The sequence below is a fragment of the Symsagittifera roscoffensis genome, chromosome 1 (assembly GCF_963678635.1).
Source record: "Symsagittifera roscoffensis chromosome 1, txSymRosc1.1, whole genome shotgun sequence".
Taxonomy (NCBI): domain Eukaryota; kingdom Metazoa; phylum Xenacoelomorpha; order Acoela; family Convolutidae; genus Symsagittifera; species Symsagittifera roscoffensis.
In genome coordinates this window covers 30,873,532-30,893,715 of record NC_087062.1, presented here as the reverse complement: position 1 = coordinate 30,893,715, position 20,184 = coordinate 30,873,532, and the positions used below count along the sequence as shown (strand labels likewise).

Here is a 20,184-nt window from a genome sequence, read left to right as displayed (position 1 = left end):
AGATTCAAATGTGGCGGATGTGGGGGAGCGGGCAGGAAGAGTGGAAAAAATCCATGGATTTGGACGTTTTCGCGTTGTCTTTATACGAACCTATTTCTTTGTCTTTAAAAAAAATATTTTGTTACTAAGCAGTTGGCAGGATGTTCGGCTCTTTTCCACCCCCTCTTTACCATGTTTACCGGCACGAGCGCCCATGGATTTTAATCGATTATAATGGATTCCCGACACAAAAATAATCAATTATATTCCATTGAAGATGTAAAATTCAGACCTCGAAATCGATTATATTGCCAATATAATCGATTATTTTTGAAAAAATATAATCCATTATAATCCAAAATGGAGGGTTAAACGGAGGGAGAGGGGTAAAAATAATAATTATCCCATGTTCAACCATAAGGGGGCGAATGGCGCTTGTTGCAAGCTGGCAGGGGGGGGGGGTAAATTAAACTGATATGAATTGAGAAAGAAGAGACAAAATTTTACATTTCAAATTTTAGATTGAAAAGTAATTTTATAAAACGTAATAGGTAGCAACTGCACTAAACAGAAAATGAGATAACTTTGAAAAAAGTTGCAAATTTTATGATCAACCTCTCGAAAAAGTCCATTATAATCAATTACAGCCAATTTTATGGATTATATTAGCATGAAAAATATTAGGATTATAATTATAATCCATTTTTAATGGATTATACTCGATTATAACGGATTATATTGACATTCGAAATATTAGGTTTATAACCCTTTTTTAGTGGATTAATATTGATTATTTCGTAATTTAATTGATACTGACCATGTTATGACAATATAATTGATTATGATCCATGGGCGCCCTGTGTGTGTTTTGGTGCGTTTTCGCTTTTTTTGTTTTTCACAAACAAATCATCGGAGTAGATCGATTGATAAATCAAATCAAAGCCCTTTCAGTCGTGATTCGAACAACTTTCAGTCGTCAAAATTTGCAAAAACTGTTCTCAGTGCCGTTAAATTTAGTTTGAATTTTTCGACTTTAAGGCTTATTTCAAATACGTAAAAAAATCAAGTGAAGTTCGTTATATATAAATTTAATTTTGATTTAAGCTTTTAGGCTGAGTAATCTCAATTTACCAAAAAAACACTAGTTTCTGAAGTATAACTTAGCGCTTTGTTGGCACTAAGTTTTTTCTAAAAAATATTTGAAACTAATGTGCAAAAATTGCTTAAAATTTTTTGTTGCCAATTATGCCTCAATCATAAGCTTTCCATGCCCTTGATTAGTTGTTTTTATCATACCAGGGTCACGTGTTTTCAATTTCTTCCGGGAGTTTCTAAATTTTCCGACGTTGAGTATTTTCCTTGGTTATTTTTTTCGCTTAAAATTTTTAATAAGCCTAAATGATTTCTGCTTACGTTTCATAAACTTAAAATGTTTTTGTTTTGCGTCTTCTAAGAGTTGGAAAAATTGTTCATCCGTTCGGAAAAATCAGGTTGCTTGTGTTGCATCAAGTCAAATCATTAAGAACTAATTGTTCAATAATGTTTCGTGAAACAAACTTTTTATCACTTTCTTTTGTTTTCGACTCAAAGGGCGTCTAGCCACTTAATGTCGGCTCGGTGTTTGCTTGATAATTAAAAAAAAATTTTTTTTCATAATTGGGGGTTGTGGTTTTTAGACTGTTTTTCTGAAATCATTTTCATCTTTTTTCCAAAATTTTTTTTGGAGAACTTTGTAATTTTCGTCTCATTTTGTCGTCGCTGGCTTGCAATGCTGCACTTGCCTTGTATCGCAAGTAATACGAGACTCGTCCTTGCCTCTTTGTTGAAATTAATTCCTTTTTTGTTATACCAAACGCGGAACCACAAAAATTTTCAAACCCCTTTAAACGTTATTCGACCAACGAAATTATTTTTCCGAAGAGTTGTCCAGTGTTGAGAAGAACTAGTCTGGAATTGCTGCTTGTGTGAAGTCAGTCTGACACCACTCTGAAAAACTAGTCGAAGTTTTATTCAAGTTAAAAAATATAGTTTTGTTCCAGCCAAAGTTCTTCGGAAGATTTTTAGCGCTTCACTAACAAGAACAATCTTGAAACAAACGATAAAAATCAATCTACAAAAAAGCATTCATGTGTTAGAAAAACTCGTATATATTACGTTTCTCTCATCTGAATCTGGGATGCCTATATGTTTCGTTCGTGCTCTGAAAAACTTTGTCACAGTTTTTATTGGCACATTGAACTGATTGTGGCCTTTACGGATAAATTTAGCTCTAAAATCCCAACTATTTTGATATTAAGTTCGGTGAGTGGAGTGTGCAACAGTTGTCCTGGTCACACTTTATCTTGAGCCAGTGGCGTTCAGGATCTCCCGGTAGCTGCCTGGCTCATTCCTTTTAAGCCTCAACTCCGTCAGGTAATTCAATCAAGCCATCGACTCCGATGTTTTTAAAGGAAGAGTTTAGTTGGAACCTTCTCATGCATAGTTGGTGCGCAACTGGCGTACCTTTGATTTTGTCATTCATTTCTTATGGTTTCATGCTCTTTCTTTATTTTAGCCTCAGGATTATTCTGTAAGGTTGTACAATCCCTTTTTAAACAAGATCAACATATTTGATTACAAGGGTCTCTAAGCAGTATAAGAAATTTTGCTGTAGAAAATTCTCAATAAGGAGGCTGTTCTTGGGCCTCAGTCTTCTTGACACCAGGGTTGGTCGAAGATGCAGCATTGTTATTCTATTCCAAAATCCTTGTGAGCGCTGCCATCAGCTGACATGATGATTGAGCTAATCAAATTAATTAACCAGTTCGCTTAGCACATTGAGAAGGATTTTATCTTTGATGCTGATAAAAAACTTTTAGTTTTATTGCCAGATTTTCAAAATGTTTCACTATTTCTATCAGTGAATTGATAGCTGTTGTTTGCCGTCAAATATAAGGTCGAGATCATCAACGTATGCAAATAGTCTTTTCTATAATCTCTGACACATGAGGGAGTCAAAAACGATGATGACAAGAACGGACCCCAAATGCACCCGTACATCAAATCTCGGCTATACCTATCAAGCTTAGCGATCAGCTTGATGTGGAACGCTACAAACCTCTTAGCAAACGCCTTCCCTATCTGGTCTAATAGGAAAATGCTCTGGTAATTGCTCGCTACTGCTCTGCTCTGCTCTGCTTCATTTTTTAAACAACTGAGAAAAACTGCCTTCCTGTAAAACCAAAGATAAATTTATGGTCGGAGACAATTATTAATGTAAATCTTCTAAGAGCTTGAGAGTTTTCTTCTCGAGCAACTTAAGAATATAATCCGTTTTCTGACTCTGGCCAGGAGCCTAAACCGTGTTCACTTTTCTCAAAGCTAATTGTACATCTGCATCTTTAGGAGGTCCCCTATCCGCTGTGAGAAGTGACCTTTCAACAAATATTTCTCTCGTCGGGGTTTTTGTTAACCGATTCCCAAAATGCTTCTGAAACTTGCAATTCCCCAAAAAATTTTTGCTCCTCCTCTTTTCCCAGTTTAAGCAAACCCACTGGAAAGCTTTCTTAACACTATATAGGCTTCGCACAATTTTCTGAGGATATTTTGCCTTGGAATCTTTTCAAGCCGCTCCCCAACATCTCGTTTTGGACAAACGTCCTCAAATTGTTGCACTTCCAATTGACCTACTCTTCCTTCAAACATCTTTTCTGTTCTGTTTCTTTGAAGCAATCTGTGTATATTTCTCTTGTATTTAAAAGCCCAACGTTTTTTGGCAGTTAATTACTCAAAAAATGTAATTTTTTTTTCTGGTTCCTGATTGGATAAATTTCATAGACACTACACTCTAACTAATTAACAAAGCTGTTAAACTTCTCTATAGAATCAGTATGAGACAAGCGATTATCTGATCTGAAAAGTTTGCTACCTTGGGAACATTTTGATCAGGTTCTGATTTTAAACCATAGTCCGGGAGACTTCGTTGTCCAGTTTTTTCTCTTTCAAGCATTTTTTCAAAATACTTGTTTCCTTTTTTGGGGAAAGGATCACGCCACTTAGTTTGCATGACCTGAGTGGTGCCCAGTTCCTCCCTATTTCGCTCTCATATCTGTCCAGAATTTGTTCCAAACGGACAAAATATAATCTTCGACTGCATCTGAGCCTTAAGACAAAAACATCTTAAATAGAGTTTTTTAAATTTAAAAACGTATGTCGAGCAAAATTTTAGTAGCCGTTTTCGAGCTGTTTGAAGTTGTTATTTGATTGGCAGTCTAAGCACCAGCTAGTGGTATATAAACAGGGGCATTTACTCTATGCTGATTCTAGCATTAAGATCTTCCAAAAACTAGCATGAAAATTTTCGAGCTGTTCGAGATCCGTCTTTACGTCTGGTCTGCCGTATACCATCACTCTGTGGAGATCAGCATACAAGCTAACGAAACGTTTTTGCTCAACTGTGTTTGTGGGACTAGGACAAACGACTATTTTGAAAATTTGTGCCTGGTTAATTTTATTTTCTCTGAATTGAAAATAGGAGCAACTCCGTTACTGCGTTTTTTCTCAGGTTTTATTGGATTTATTTGTCAAAAACCGTCAAAATGCCGCTCTAACATCATTAACTCCAACTCCACAACCTTTCAATCTCTGTAAGGTTTCCACAACTCCGAAGTGTAATCTTCCACGGGCGCTGCCTCGCTAAAACATTGTCTCGGATTGGTCGCTCCTGATTCTGATTGGTATCTTTCAATGGTCGGATTGTAGATTTCAATAGTTTGTTACCACGGGTATGCTTTACTAGACTGAATTACCCAACCTATGTTATACACCGAGAAATCGTTTTGGCAGCGTAGATAGGCAAGGCAACCTTACACCAAGCCTTCCAGGATCCAGCGAGGTCAGATGCGGTCACCGCAAACTGAAAGGCGAACGACTAACACAATTCTTGGAGATATTGTCAATAATATTTTATCACACCACGCAGAAAAACGACACCAATATGCTAATCACTTTTCAATGCGTAATTCTTCGATTTTTTGTCTTTAAAGTGTTAGCGATGAAACTACTGATATTCAGCTTTTTCTTGTTTTTCCATTATATGGAATTTTCTTTTTCTTTAAAAAACATTTTTTCTTTTTTTTGTGAATATGAATAGTTCTGTAGCTAGCAAAATCACAAACAGACTTTGAAAAAAAAAATTCGGCTGATGATTTATTGGCTCAGTCATCTTTCACATCTTTGTTAAGTTCCGATAGGGTGTACAAAGTTCAGTGTTTTTTATGATGGAGTTTTTTTTTTTTGCTGAAAAATTGTTTCCGCAATTATTGTCGACTCAGTACCCCCTCGACAGGTAATACTAAAAGCGTTGTTAGTGCAGGCGATTCTGTTTTGCGACTGTGTTGTCCTGAAATTGAACATCAGTCGAGAGAAGCGCTTAGACCTCTTGTGAAGGTAGTTTTTTTCTAACTGGGAAATTGCCGCGACATAAATTGAAGTATGTGTGAGAAATGAAGTGGAATAAAGTGTTATAAATATTTTGCAGTGATGAGTATTCAGCCCCAGCCATTACCCGACACGATGGGCTGGTCCGTGTGTACGTGGCGATTAGATCCCGGTTCAAGCGACTACAAAACTATTTATGTTTTTAGAAAATGGATTGCCTAAACTTTTTAAAAATTAAATGTGGTTTCGATATCACACTTTCATTTTTTCAAATAATGTAGCCTGAATTCCCCTTTTTTGACTTCTAGACGCAATTATCTGTATATTCAATTTCCACTCCCGCCCGCAACCCCCCCCCCCCCCACCCTCCCTCTTCCCAAACTCAAACGCATTCGATCCTCATCTACAACCTTGCAAAAGTAGTGATTCATGCACAAAATCTTATTTTTTCGGTGATGGGGCGCTTTCAAAAAAACTCAGAAGGGCTAGATTTTTTTGAAATTAGAGGAAACTCTGATGCTTGGGACGACAGTGGTCAGGGATTTGAGCTTTTGCAACCCTGGATTTTTTGTTTTATAAAAATCCAAAATTCGGTTTATCGTTGTCTGATTATTTCGTGTTAACATAGTTTCCGCAGCAAGAGTTTTTTCAAAAAAAACGTTAGTTCGTTTTTACCATTGAGAAAGCCGTATCTAATTTTCATGACACCGTATACTGGATGGGACAAGTGATGGAGTTCTATGGCTTTTTAAAAAAATAGAATTTCCGAGCCATTTTCTGTTGTATTTTCTGATTTTTGGATTTAATTTTTCTCCATATACCGTACGCCGGTTTAGTTTTAATCTATGCGTTTTTGACAATCGTATCATATTAATTTTGAATGCATAATTTTTACTATGCATCTACTTCCGGTTTCAGGCTTTCGTCTGACTTTCTGTTGGTTGACCTGGCTTTCCTTAATAGCTGAAACATTCCACAATTTCGGCTTTCCTTAATAGCTGAAACACTCCACAATTTCAGCTGCTCGGTTGAAATTGTTTTTGCTGGTACTTTTTTTTTGATATATATAAATTATTGCAAGATTTGTTTTTTTTTCGCTTGTTTTTTATCAAAACTTTGCTTGCAATTATTAATTTTTTGTCACTTCTATTGTTAAGAAAAAAAATTCAATATAAAAATCTCAGCAAAAAAAATTTTGATAGACTTTTTTCGCCTCAGTAAACTTCAGCTACTTAAATGAAAAAAGACGTTCATTTTTATTTGTACATTTTTTTTACAACGTCTGCTTTTCGTTTGCGTCTATAGTTCAAATTACGAAACCATCTTCTCTGCAAAATAGTTTCAAAGCCTTTTAGACGCAGTTTTTGAAAACAGTTTGGGTAAAATATGATTTCATCAGATGAAACTATCAAAAATATTAGTATTTATGCTATTCATTTATGCGAACCGTTTTAATCCATGGTTGCATTCGAGAAAAATTTGCAATAGAACATATGACTATAAGCTGATTTTCATCTTGATTTTTGGTTTTCCGTCCAACTTTACAGAATTAGTGCAATTTGTTTAAATATGTTTTTTATTATTGTCATTCGTTTTTTAAGCACAATTGATGTGTTTTTTTATCATCTTGAAGGTATCTTGAGACTGAAAAGAACAGTGTTTTTCAAATCAAAATTTTGTTTTTGTGTTTTTGAAGCAGATAGTTTTGATGACCAATCGTGATATAATTGTCTTAATTGGGGCAGCTTGGCCGCAGACTGAGCATCTTTTTGAGTCTGTCAATCAATCATCCATCACTTTCTTACTTTTTATGCTAAAAGATTGGTCTGCTAAACGATCAGTCCCCCGCGCCTTAGGTCTTTTTCCTGCAAAGCAGAAAAATTTTATCAAATACCCATAAATGCACGCACAGACTGCATTAAGTGGGAGGACTACCCAGCTTCATCTAGTATGTTAGTTTTGATCTGCCATTCTTGAATTATTTAGGTGGGAGTTCATTTGCTTGTAATTCCCTCGCAGATATGACCTTATTTAAGGCGAACTTGACAGGTCCCACGGGCAAATGAATAAAAGATGGAGGGGAGAGGAAGAGACGAGCTCGTGATATGAAGGAAAAACGAGGGGGGATGAGCGATAAACGGGCCCATAAATTGACCTTGTTTAGGGGAATAAATTATCCACGCCGTAAATTTTGGGCAAAATGATGAATGAAAGTGTGAACAAGAAAGGCTTGAAATAGCCCAATTAAACATTCCTCTTCTGACATTTTTTTTACCACATAATTGATTGCACCTCTTAATCCGCTCTTAGCTGTACCAATATTCTGTTTAGACATACTGTCGGTCAGAAATTGTCAAGTGAAGCATCTGGAAGCAGACGCCTTAGTGTACAATTCAGGCGGATCTCTCAGCCAAAAACAGTGGATATAATTTTTTATGGATCAGATCTTTCAAACACTCGCTAATTTTGCTGACCTTTTATTAAAAAATCAAATTTGATTTTTTGAGCTCCTGAACAGCGAAAAGTTCCTGTTATGTGAAAAGTATTGCAATTTTTTTCTAAGTCAAAAGGTATAAAGTTTTAAAAAAAGTTTTGATATATTTTTTGGCGCAAAGTGTTTTTTTTTGGAGAAGTACGAAAAATTAACTAGTTTTCTGAATCAGATTTCCTAAGATTTTGTTTGTTTGTATATAATAGATTTTCTGTTTAGCATAAGATTATAGCTTACTGATTTCATAGGTTACTGTATTTTCAGTTGATTTTACAACTAAATTCTAATTTGCTGGGGAAGCTTTTTTCAACGAAAACATATCAAAAACAATTGTATATGTAAAAACAAGGCTGCTCGTATATCAGGGCAAAAAGCTGAATGTTCCGACTGCCCGTAATCCATATTGAATAGTTTTTTTAAAAAGAAAATATCGGAAAACTTTAAATTTTGGACAATATCAAAGACCACGTGTGAAGATGTTAATCGTACGAAATTAATACGACCGATTAGCTTAGCTAGCCTCAGCTCACATTGGAACGATTTTGTTGTGCGGGATAATTCGCGTTACGTTTTCAGCATTATAAAATCTTCATAGTGCGCCTAAATTAGTCCAGAGCATGGCCAATATGTCAGTTTGGGAGCTCCCAGAAGTTTGCAAAAAATGATTGGAGGTAAAAATATCTTTTAATTTTGACAATATCTTCAATGGGATAAAAAATGTTTGTCGAGAACTATTATTTCGATCGGTAAAAATCGACTGAAGAAAAAAGAAAACACCAATTAACACCAATTGTCATCATCAAAAACGATTAACTGGAAATAATTGGTATCCAGGAGTATAATCAGCAGAAAATCAATTGCCTTTCAATTAGAATCAATTGTGACTTATATTCAATGTTTGCTTCGATTCAATTTAAAAAAAACGAAAGCAAAAATATTGAGACAATTTCAATAAAACTTGGAAATTTATTTAATATCGTAAATTAGCAGTATCAGTATATGAAACACTTATTGTTCTTACTTTTGTAACGAAAGTAACAAATTATTTATGCTCGGTGGATTTTTTTCTTCTTCATACAAATTTCGATTTTTAAGTTGCCATTTTTGACGGGATTTTTAAATATCATTTAAAAGGTATTGTTGTTTTGAGCTTAACTTTGAAAAGATATTTCACCTGTGATCATTTGTGGTAAAGTTTAAATATTGCCATTTAGGCCAATTTGAGACAACTAACGCGCAATATATTTCACATCAAAGCGTAAGCAGAGATTTAATCCGTCTTAGAAATTGTTCCAAATTGGTTAAAGCATGCTTATTTGTCATAATTAATTTGTTATTAGAAGCGAAATTTATCACTTTGTTCTTTATATGGCGTGTAGGGGGATGATTTTCATAAAAAATCTCAAATTAAAAAAAAAATCTTTTTACATTTTATTACATTTAATTTTTGCATGTTATTACTGCTCCATAGACCTAAAAAGGCAGTCGGAACGTTCAGAGATTGGCCCTGATAGGAGCAGTTTTATTCTACTTTGTTGTTCTCTTTTTATTAACCTGCCTATTTGATGAAGCTCGCTTGAAAATCCAGTTTGCAGGCAATTCGAAAATAAACCGGACCAAACACTACAAAAATTGATTTTCGAAATTAGTTTTTTATCCCATCAACAAACATAGAAAAGGGCAACAAACATTTCGGTTGAAACTGTAAATGAACATGAGTTGAAAATGAGGAATTGAAGAAAATGTGAAAAAGCATTGACCTCTGAAACCTCTGAAAGATTTATTTTGCGTCGTTTTCTGGATTAGGTGCAAAACATTTTCACCATTTTTCCGTGTTTTTTTGGGGTTTCAAACAGTTCACAAAATCATTCAATTTTGTTTGCTGTTTGACACACTTTTTTTGCAATTGCTTTTTCTAGAAATTAGATCATTTGTGCTGGGGGCATAGGTATGGGGGGCGTGGGGGTTACGGTTTCAAACTGCCCCTCTTTGCTACTGTTTCGCAACAGCCATTTCTGGTCGAAAAACCCAAAAGCTGTTCTAAGGGCGCCTTGGGCACCAAAATATACTGATTTTAATGGGGTGCCGGGGACTGTAGAGAAGCAATTTTTTTGGTCAAAACTATCGGTAGAAATTTAGCTTCATATAGTCGTTTTCGGCTTCAGCAGAGCTCGCCAAATTCAAAATGGCTGGCCTGAATTTTTTTATCCGCATTCGTTGTCAGAGAATTAGCGGCACCCGAACCGTTCTGTTTTATTGCACAGGATGTTTTTCTTTTTTCTTGGAAGATTTTATAATGAGCTGAGGAACATGTGATTAAAAACAGTCCATTGTATTGAATTCTAGTGTTGCTTCATAAATCATGAACTGCAACTAACAGCAACTCCTGGAAACCAGGTTTTCCGCAGTGTCAAATCCTTTCTCAATGGAATGTTGTCTTAATTTTAGACAGATAGGAAACAAAATTTAGTTAACCTGCTTGACAAGACAAAAAGTCTCGTGGTCAACAAAGTTTCGCGCCTAAATGAAATTTATTTTCTCTTCGAAACCCACTTTGCTCTGTTAGAAACTATTTGGGAGGTACTTTAAACTATGAAAACAATTTCGCTCAGAAGTCGAAAATCTTTTCAAAACAACGCTGGGCTCTTCTAGTTTTATCGGTGAAATATTTGATCAATCTTATGGCTTATAGTATTTAAGTCTTTGAGGTAAAACAGACGGCCTTAGAAGTCTTGCCCCTTGTCTTGCCCCTTGTTTCCAATAACAAGATTTAACATCCGATCTATTTCACAAGTGCGAAACGTATAACTTTACCAAATAACAAAAGAAAGAAAGTCCGAGATACTGCTTTCTGAAAGACAAAGCTAAGCTTATAATTATCTTTTTTTTACAAAACAAAATGTTTCAAAGAAGGTCAATTGCACCAAATACTTGTCAATGATATACATGAATTATCTTCGAAATCATTAAATTGTCGTAAATCTCACCAATCAAACGGATATTTAAGTGCTGTTGTGCTGTTCCACCTTTTTAGAGAAAAAAGAATGGCTGGTTGCTCTGCAAGCAGCACGGAATTTTGCGACCACTATTACGTTTGAAACAAATATTTAGATAAAAACAGTTTTGTCTTCGATTTTTTTTGCCAATTTCAGCCTTTTCGTAATGGCGTCAGAAGAAGAACGTGAAGTTGTTGAGGACCTTAGTTAAGGCTTTGTTCAACCACAGTTGAAGATTAACAACGAAGAAAACAGCAAGTTTTTTTCAGATTTATGTAGAAAACACTGGAGAGGCGCTGTATCAAGTGCTGAAAAAGTGTTTTATAAAAAGCTGAAGAAGCTTTTTTAGTACTGAAAAAGCACTAAATAAATTGCAAAAATTAATTTTTTACCGCCTAAATAAGAGTTTTTATAAAATGAAACAAGAAAAATTATATATTTTTATTAAGAATTGTCGTTTTCTTTTTGATCGGGCAAAGACCAAAATTGAGAAAACTAAGATGACTTTATTAACGTATCATAAAAAATAACTACACTCAAAAACTCGTTAACCAATTTACTTCAACGCATTAAAAGTCGCTAAAAATGAACAATGGCTCTAGAAAGGCTCTCAAATTTGACCAAATTTTGACAAACCAGCAAAACTTTTAAAGTTTTGTTACGCTGATTGAATTTCAACTGAGATTTAATGATTTTGAAATATCAATTGATAAGAATGATTTTTTTTGTGGTGCCGTTTTTTGCGTGAGAAAAAAACAAACCGAATGCAAAATTATACTGTATTTGGAAGTCGGAGCAAAAGGTTTTTTAAGTCAATCTGCCTCTTTTTAGAAATTATATTAAGTTACGAACTGACAAAATTTATAGAACTAATTTTTACTCACCGCTATCTCCCTAGTTGTGCAGACAGTTTTAAAAAAATTATATGTTTTTCTAGCTCTTCTTCTAAACCCACAACCCTTCTGCCCGTCATCTCATTTTCTGTGTTACTAAAATTTGACAGCGTAATCCAATTGCCATGAAATTGGCCTGTGGTCAATTTACGCACTAACAAACACGTTTTTTCTTTATGTACAACTTTCTAAAGTCAATGATTTGCATAAACTGGTGATCAATTTAGTCAAGTGGTGATAGCAAACAGGTTTTCAAGTTTCAGCACTTTAATCAATTGACCTCAACACTCGCACCAAAAATTATTTGTAGTCACCGACACTTCGGCGAGGTTCTCATGATAGCGCAACAAAATTGTGCAAACTGATTGTACAAATAATTAAGTTAGTCAAACGATGACAGTACTTGAACCTATGTCTTTAAATACTTGTTTGAACTGCGATAGATTCAGCGTCTCAAGTAGCGACTAATCCGCCTGAAACTAAAATTTTTTTAAGTGTTTATCATACGTTTTACTGAAAGCTACACAGTTATCGAAAAAATTTAGCTATCGAAGTTGACTAAAAGTTGTGGCTGAAAAAACATGCCAAATTTTGTGAACATAAATTGTCAAATTCAGACTCTCGCGACCGAAAAAACGTTTTTTTTTCTTTCGGTAATTGATCTAATTTTGCATTACACCAAATATCTATGCTTTTGTAAGATCTTAGAAGTTATAATATGCCTATAAGGTTGATGCATTTCAATTTAATCACAGGAAGCTGCCGATGATAACTATGCCCGCTTTGGCAATACTATAGATTGCAATCGATTATAATCAGATTTTATGCCGATTTTTTTCTAAAAAAGTGATTGTATGGTTGATTGTATAACTCAAAAAGATACCTAAATGGATGATATAGAGATTTTATACAGTAAAAAACAATGGATTACATGGTTTTAAAAATGCAAGTTTTGCGATAGATAATCTCAATATAACATGTATGAAATCCCCAGAATCTGTGTTAAATCAATTATGTTGTTTGTAAATAGACTCTATTGTCTAGAAAATTGATTTTTTCTCGCTTACGCACTTTTTTAAGATGCCAAATACAAAACTTTAAGCCTACAAAAACTTAAATTATTGGTGGTTTTCGATCACAAAAGCCACCAAAAAATTGTAGACACGAAAAATCTCTGAGTGTTTGAGTGAACTACAGCCCCTTGAGGAGAGTTGTTTACCAAAAAAAAATAAAGTTTCATTAAATCTTTCAACGATTTTGTAATCTAAGGGCTCCTGCGGAAGTAAAAATAAGTTAGGACGAGTTTTCTTTAAAAGCCATTTCTAAGACCAACCTAATCAGCGTGTTTTCCCAAAAAAGAATTGAAAAACAAATTAAAAGATTTGACAAACCAATTTAAAAAATAACAAATAGTTTTGCAACAAAATATTCGTTTGTTAATGATTCCAGCAGAAATTTTTCCAACAGGTCTGTTTTTAATTGAAAAGCATTTGTTATAATTATAATTGCGTTTTACTCATTTTATTGGATATGGGTAAAGGGTGAAAAAATCGATAAAAAAATCTGTATATAATATGTATTATGTCAGTTCAAAAGTTTGTATATGATCTGCAGATAACCTGTATACCATCAGTAGATAATATATTATGGTTTGTATGTAGTCTGTATATAATTTGTACCTTATCTCTTTACAATCTGTGAAGAATATCTATAAAATTTAAATCTGAAAAGAAAATGAGGTATATATAAGCTGTCGATAGTTTGTAAAATGTATGTACCAAAATTTATACGAAAAAAGATTTTAGATAACAATTGAATTGATTATTTCAAGTATAAAAATACAATCGATTTCAATCAAATTGATAGCTAGCTTTGTTCGTTATTTGGTGTTTATAAAATCATCTTTTTCACCATTGTATAGTTTACTTGCGATAACCCATTGCAAAGCTAGTTTTGCCAATGCGATTGCGTATAGTGCTCTTTTCAATGTTGCTAGATTTTATTAGGAAAATGATTCATTAGTCTGCAATTTTTTTCATATGAAAAGTGAGGTGTTTTCATTTTAAATTCTATTACCGCTAAAAGACATTTATTGCTTGGCGTCATTTCGTGAGTTTTCGTTTAGATCATGCGAAGAATTTTGTAACAACCTCAATACACACGACTTGAAAAAGTAACACTTTTTTGTATTGTTTCTAATAAATTCGAAGATGTAGTTTTGATGAATTTAATAAAATAAACAGTCAGACGTAATTTTTTTTAATTGTCATCTTTTTTACTTTATCTAAAACTAATGAAAGTGATCTCGAAGTTTTTGATTAAAAAAAAACAAGTTACTTTTCAAATACTGAATTTAGCAGCTTTCGGTTGGTTTCCACATAACTAAACGTCCAAAAATGAGATTTCATTTAAAAACTCAGCATGGGTCAAACCGCAAAAAAAATCCACGAAAATTTACTAGCGTAGAGAAAAATATTTTAATGAAAGTATATAATCTGTATATAACTTGTAAATAGTATGTAAAAAATCTGTATAAAAAGAAGTGCATATAAGCTGTAGTTTGTAGATTGCATGTACCAAAATTTTTATAAGAAAAGGATCCAAGTAACTAGTAACTATCAAACAGCAAAAAAAAAATCTCACAAAAATTTTCAAGCGTTAAAAAATTACTTTCAAAAAAATGTATGTGTTTGTAATCTATATAACATTTTTATACAATCTGTATATAATCTGTATGCAGTCAAGGGGAAAGCCTATTTCCCGAAAACTTTGTAAAAGAGTTTGTGTATATTATCTGCATATTATCTCTATACAATCTCATATTATCTCTACTCAATATGTATAACAGTTTTTGGCGCATACAGACCGAAAAGTCAAGATTTCGTTCCCCATAGTCTGAAAATGCAAAAATGCTAAAACGGTCTGAACATAAAATTACGACCTCGACCAGGGCTGCAATGTCTACGTGTTCATTTTCTCAATTAATAGTAGAATAAAAACAAGGAAGTAAACATTAAATTAATTATTTAGTAAAAGATAAGCCCATCAAACAGGCGAAGGGAGTCATTATGACGAGACTGACCAGCAGAATCTGAATGAACAACAAGTACCGCTCTCTGTCTTCCATGTATCTCTCAAACGCCGCTTCCAGGGCCCTAACAGTCGCATTGAGAGACTCAAACACTCTGCCCTGGATAACATAACCTGGAACCCACTGTAACAGCTGCTGGGTGAACTTCTGGGTTAGCTTGACCTCAATCGCTCGGCCAAGTGAGACGTATAAATACTGGTCACTAACTGAATAGAAAATAAGCACGACGTCATCACACAGTTGGTACTTCAATCGTAGTCTGATTTTGGTGGCCGTGTATTTTATGGAGTCCTGTTTGGTTTTGTGAGTTGATGCTGTGTTGTAGAAAAATGATACAGATTGTTGGTACATTTGGATTTTGGACTAATATCAGGAATATCGCAAAAGCTCGTAAAGTTTCAAACTTAAACTATGATACCACACTTGACACCCTACTTTGTTTCAAGATTTATGAACTGGACCATCAAAAACAAAAAATGAATAGGGGCCACTAAATTTTTTTTAAAAAGTGAGTTGCAATAAGGTGAAAACAAAAAGATAACCGGAAAGAATGTTCTGACCACAGTAATCCAGTCAGTACTGGAAAATAATTTTGAATCGAACTTTTTGGCATTTTTTAAAATTATTTTTCTAATAAAAAGTTGATTATGTAAAGTTTGATTTATTAATTTGATTTTATTTATCGCTAAAGTAAGGTAGAAAATGAATTTGTTTTGCATAAAGAGTTCACAATGTAAATCTCTCGTACATTTCTCCTAGTAAGTTTGTCTGAAAAACTGACGTTATATTTTTGTTGCTGCTATAGTTTTTTGCGTCCAAAGATGTATTAGTATCTGCACCAACTGGTGTATCATTTAACCTGTTTCGTTTGCAACTGCGATGTAGACTTTGGGACCAGATGGAAAAACACTACAGTTTCTGGCGTCCGAACAGAAACAGATATAGTTGAAGGAGAACAACTCCAATGCGTACGATAACTTAGCCCCTTCAGTTGCATTTAATAAATTGTCTGGATCACACAGTAAGGAGGAGTTGGCTCGTCCACAGAGAGACTGGTTTGTTTTAGGGTTTGGGAAGTTGGCTCCATTCCACTTGGAGTATAAGACCCTAGCCCTCAACCCTCTGCTTACTTTCGTTATTTTCTGAAGGGCAATTATGGAGGCACTTTGTTCGAATGTTGTCGAGTTTGACTGAAGGGTGAATTGCTGTGATATGTTTTGACAGTGGAACTGGCCTTCGTTGCCTCTTAAAGGTTGCATGACTAGCGACCCATAAAACGTGCAGACTTTCGACTGATTTCTAACAGAAGTCCAAATCACGGAATCATTGCATCTGCTTACATCATTGCTCATTTTTGCAGATACTTTGTACAGAGGTTCAATTTTAGATCTCGGTTTTGATGTGTTGTTGTCTAAAGAATGTATCGGTAAGTTCTCAAAAAGTATTGATATGAATTGTGGTTTATACGGTCTGTCCAGAAAACAGTGGCCTGGAATTTTGCACAAACATTTGACATCGGATAAACTTCGAACTGTTTCTGAGCTAGGCTTGAAAAGTGGCTCATTCTCAACTGAAAAAAGATTTCGGGATCCCCCGGAAATCAAGTAGGATTCCGTTGAATCTGAAAACAGAGTGTGTACTTCTGGAACACGGCATAGTTTAATGACAGCCGTCTGGTTTTTGATCTGCTCATGACACATTTTGATCACAAAATTCGTGAACTTATCTGCATGTTCGGTTTCGCTGGCTAAATTACTGACTAAAGATCCAGTTGATTCTGAGAAACTGGAGTAAAACAACTGTAAAATTAGGAAAAATTGTAAAAAAGCACAATAAAAGTGATACTTCAAAATCCACATCATGATTGCGCTTACTGGAAAATGATGGTAGGATGAGTTTTGCTGTCAATTCATTATTTATTGTATAAAATGTGCTTCATTTGATTTGGTTGCTTCTGATGTGTGATGTTTTTTAATGAGGCTGGAGTGAAAAAATAAGCGGAATGGGATGGAATCGTAATAATATTTAAATGAGGTGTTCCTTCGTGGCAATCAGGCGCTAAATTGAACCCACCCGTCTGGTTCTTCTTCCAGCAAAGCAAGTCTATTTGGGTAGTTAGGAGAAGCCGGAAGTGTGGTTTTGGGGATATTCAGGGGTGGGGTGATTGGGTAATAACTGGGCAAATTCTTGGCTTTGCATTTTATCGGAGTGAAAGTGGATATAAACTAAGAGAATTCTTACTGGCTTAGTTATGCCAATTGAACTCTTAGAGAAGCCTTCGGGGCATGCATTAGTAATTATGGGAATAAATAAGCGATTTAAAGTGGGCCCGACTCTGCTGCTGCCAATAACTACAAAATAAAGCTCTGAATGAGTTGCACTCTAAGTGGGTATACGAGGGCAGGGCACTGTAGATATAGAGCAGAATAGGGTTGGGTAAGATGGTCTAATGTGATTGGCTATTATCGACAAAAGAATACAGAACAAGCAAAAAGTACTACTCAGCTACGCTGTCTGATCTAAATCGGCGCCATTAGAATTTCACTACAACGAGCACCCCTGAATATGATCAAGCAAAGATCTCATCCGGTCCTGTTCCTGTAATTGTTAAATAAAACAATAGTAAAAAAAACAGAAGTGAAATAAATTTATAAATATTTGCAGAACCTAATGCAGTAGTAGTAATTTTTGCAGTTTAGCTAACGTCGTGTGGCTGATGGCAGTATGGAACTGAATTGTGGACGCACTGCAGGCTTACTAGATGGTGGTGGAGGGGTGGGAGGGGCGGATGGGGGGAATTGGGGGTTTGGGGTTGGTTGGACTGGAGATCAATTGGGATAGTGGTAATAAAAAAACTCCTTCGGGGACTAATTAGGTTGGTTAGAAGTCGTGTTGTGTTCTGTAGTGCTGCTCTGTAACATAAATGGAGAACCACACTAGTGGTATGTCTAGAGACCTCTTTTATCCTTTCGTGAGGAACTGAATGCAGTATAGGAACATGTGAAGTCTCGCTGTTAATCTGTAGAGCCCACTAGGTAAGAACTTATTAATCCAGACGCCAATAATTGATTGTACCATACCCCTAGTTACATTAAGTCAGTAGGGATAATGCACATGCGTATAATTATGGCACTATACTAATGTTGACACAGGTAACGAAAGAATTTATAATATACCTTTAAAATAACACGGGAAATTTTTGTCTGGAAAATAGACTGGTAAAATCGTTAACAAGGTTGTACTTTAGATTATCCCCCTCTTAAAAACCCACAAATCTGGCTGGAAATAAACCAAGAATATCGTTGATAAAATTGTGTCTATGTGAAAATGGAGTTCTGAAATTCGCAACTACAATCTGGTAGCTTACTGAAATGATGATAGGGATCGATCAAATTTTAAGCAAATAGAAACTCTTTTTTGCTCCATTAATTACTGATTTCTGAACACTTCCACATTTTTATGCCTATTAAAGGTCAGAGAGATCTAATCTTCGTTTATGTTCCCAGTGCCAAATTTAGATGTTCTCTCCTTTTTCCTGAAGACAAAAGCGAGTTGGGGAGGGTGACTTGTGGGTGGCATATTGGGATTTGGTAGGAAAGGGACACTATACCTTTTGTTTGTGATCCCGCCCTTTTCCTGCCAATTTCCTGCTTCTATTGATCAGAATCAAATGAGTGGAACCATTTGAATTAACGTCCTATGGTCTGTAATAGTGATTGTAACCATACAGAAAAGTGATGGTAATTACTAGGAAGCTATTTGATAGGATTCTATTGTGTTTTTAAATGATCACTCTTCTCAAGCTGCGAACCACCGCAAATGACTGTGTTTGATCTGCATGCCTTCCCTTCACCATCCAAATCAGCCTATTTAAAAGATGAAACTTAAACTAAATTGGAAATGAAAAAAAAGCAAATATTGGAGTATTTGCTCTGTTCAAATATTGCACTGACGCTTTTTGAATACAAATAGGACTAAAAAGGAATTCTAGAGTTATTTGTGGTCAAATGAAAATTGAGATAATTTTAGTTCTCAGAAGGAAAAAGAGAATAAAAGCGATCATCAAAGAAGAGTTTTCTCCCAAATGGAAAATAAAATGAACACTGCTTCTCAAGTAACCCCTCTCAGATTAGCATAAGAAGACATAATCGTATAATCAGATGAAACACCTCGACTTAAAAAGAATCATCAATCATCGGCAATATAAAAGAGCATTTCAGTCTCTCTTTTTCTTTGACCGACTGACTGACTTGTTTTTAGATCTATCTGAATTACTTGATACCGATTTCTATGCATTTTTGCTTTCAAAAGATTGAAAACAGAGCATGAATATGACCGAAACAAGCCCAAAAATAAATCGAAGACCTCGAAAGAATTTTAAAAATTAGGAAATTTCTCATTTTTTTGCTCGAAACTTACTTAACTTTTTCTCTAAAAAACGCGATTGAATTAGGTCAAAAAAGTGCACCAATGAGTTGAGTCAGGGGCGGATCTAGGATTTTCTCGGGGGGAGGGGGTGGATTTTCGATTTTCAAAAAGTTTTCGAATGGTGAACCAAATTGTTTTCCGAACTCTCCCAAAGCACTAAAAAAACCGTTTTAGCCAAATTTTCCTGCGCCGCAGGCAACATTTAAAAAAAAAACAGGCCAAAAAAGCTTTTATATACACATTTTTTGAAAAATTTGGGCTAAAAATTCGCGTTTTTTCGGCGCGCGCTCCCCCTCAAATTTAGTATATATTGTCAACGAAGGAGCCCTTAGAAAGTTTTTAGAGTCCGTCACCGAAAATTGATATCTCAAAAATAGTACAAAGGGGTTACCCTTTGGGTCGGCAAGGGGTCGAATCCCTGAAGGAAACCCCCCCCCCCCCCCCCAAATCCGCCCATGCAATGAGTGATTTTCTAAAAATGGGGTAGAATTAAGTTCGGAGGTCAGACATTTTTCAAATTCAAGTCAGCCTGTCTTTTTTAAGGATCGCCAATAACATCTTTTTAAATTTTACCTATCTTAGGTGCAGAAGATTTTCAAAAAACCAACGATAAATTTTTTCCAAGAAACTTCATCAATTTGGCTTTGGGAACATACAGAGACTTTGAAACAAGTTACAAAAAATATTTTTAACTGGGTGTTTTTTTCTCCAGACGTAATCCGGCATTTAAATAGCCAATTTTGATGGAATTTTTCACCCTGTCTGAAATATATTGATGCTCTAAGCTCAGAATTTTTTTTACCTGTAACTATTTTTTACAAAGTAATTGAGGCTTCAAAATTTCCAGTTTGACTAATTTGGGATACTAAACGCGCGTTATTTACCACT

At 34.9% G+C, this 20,184-nt stretch overlaps 2 protein-coding genes across 3 annotated transcripts in view; one reads left to right on the top strand and one right to left on the bottom strand.

The window, feature by feature from the left end:
* The window catches only part of LOC134842643 (uncharacterized), a 235,608-nt gene that overhangs the window by 130,779 nt on the left and 84,645 nt on the right, over window positions 1-20,184 (top strand). The window lies entirely within an intron of this gene.
* Window positions 14,783-19,173, bottom strand: LOC134842574 (uncharacterized). 2 transcript variants are annotated; one of them, XM_063858987.1, is made up of 3 exons: window positions 18,479-19,173; window positions 15,728-16,279; window positions 14,783-15,182 (listed from the first exon to the last, which is right to left on the bottom strand). In XM_063858987.1, the coding sequence occupies exons 2-3, from the start codon at window positions 16,218-16,220 to the stop codon at window positions 14,800-14,802; spliced, it is 876 nt and encodes a 291-aa protein (XP_063715057.1). In that variant the 5' UTR covers window positions 16,221-16,279; window positions 18,479-19,173; the 3' UTR covers window positions 14,783-14,799. The 2 variants fall into 2 exon arrangements, with proteins under 2 accessions (XP_063715057.1, XP_063715048.1); XM_063858978.1 differs by lacking the exon at window positions 18,479-19,173 and having other exon boundaries at window positions 15,728-17,602.

Coding starts and splice junctions, on each gene's coding strand:
- LOC134842574 (XM_063858978.1), bottom strand. CDS start 16,730: ATGATGTGGATTTTGAAGTATCACTTTTATTGTGCTTTTTTACAATTT. Junction 15,183..15,727: donor CGCAGTTGCAAACGAAACAG/GTTAAATGATAC, acceptor TCTACAACACAG/CATCAACTCACAAAACCAAA.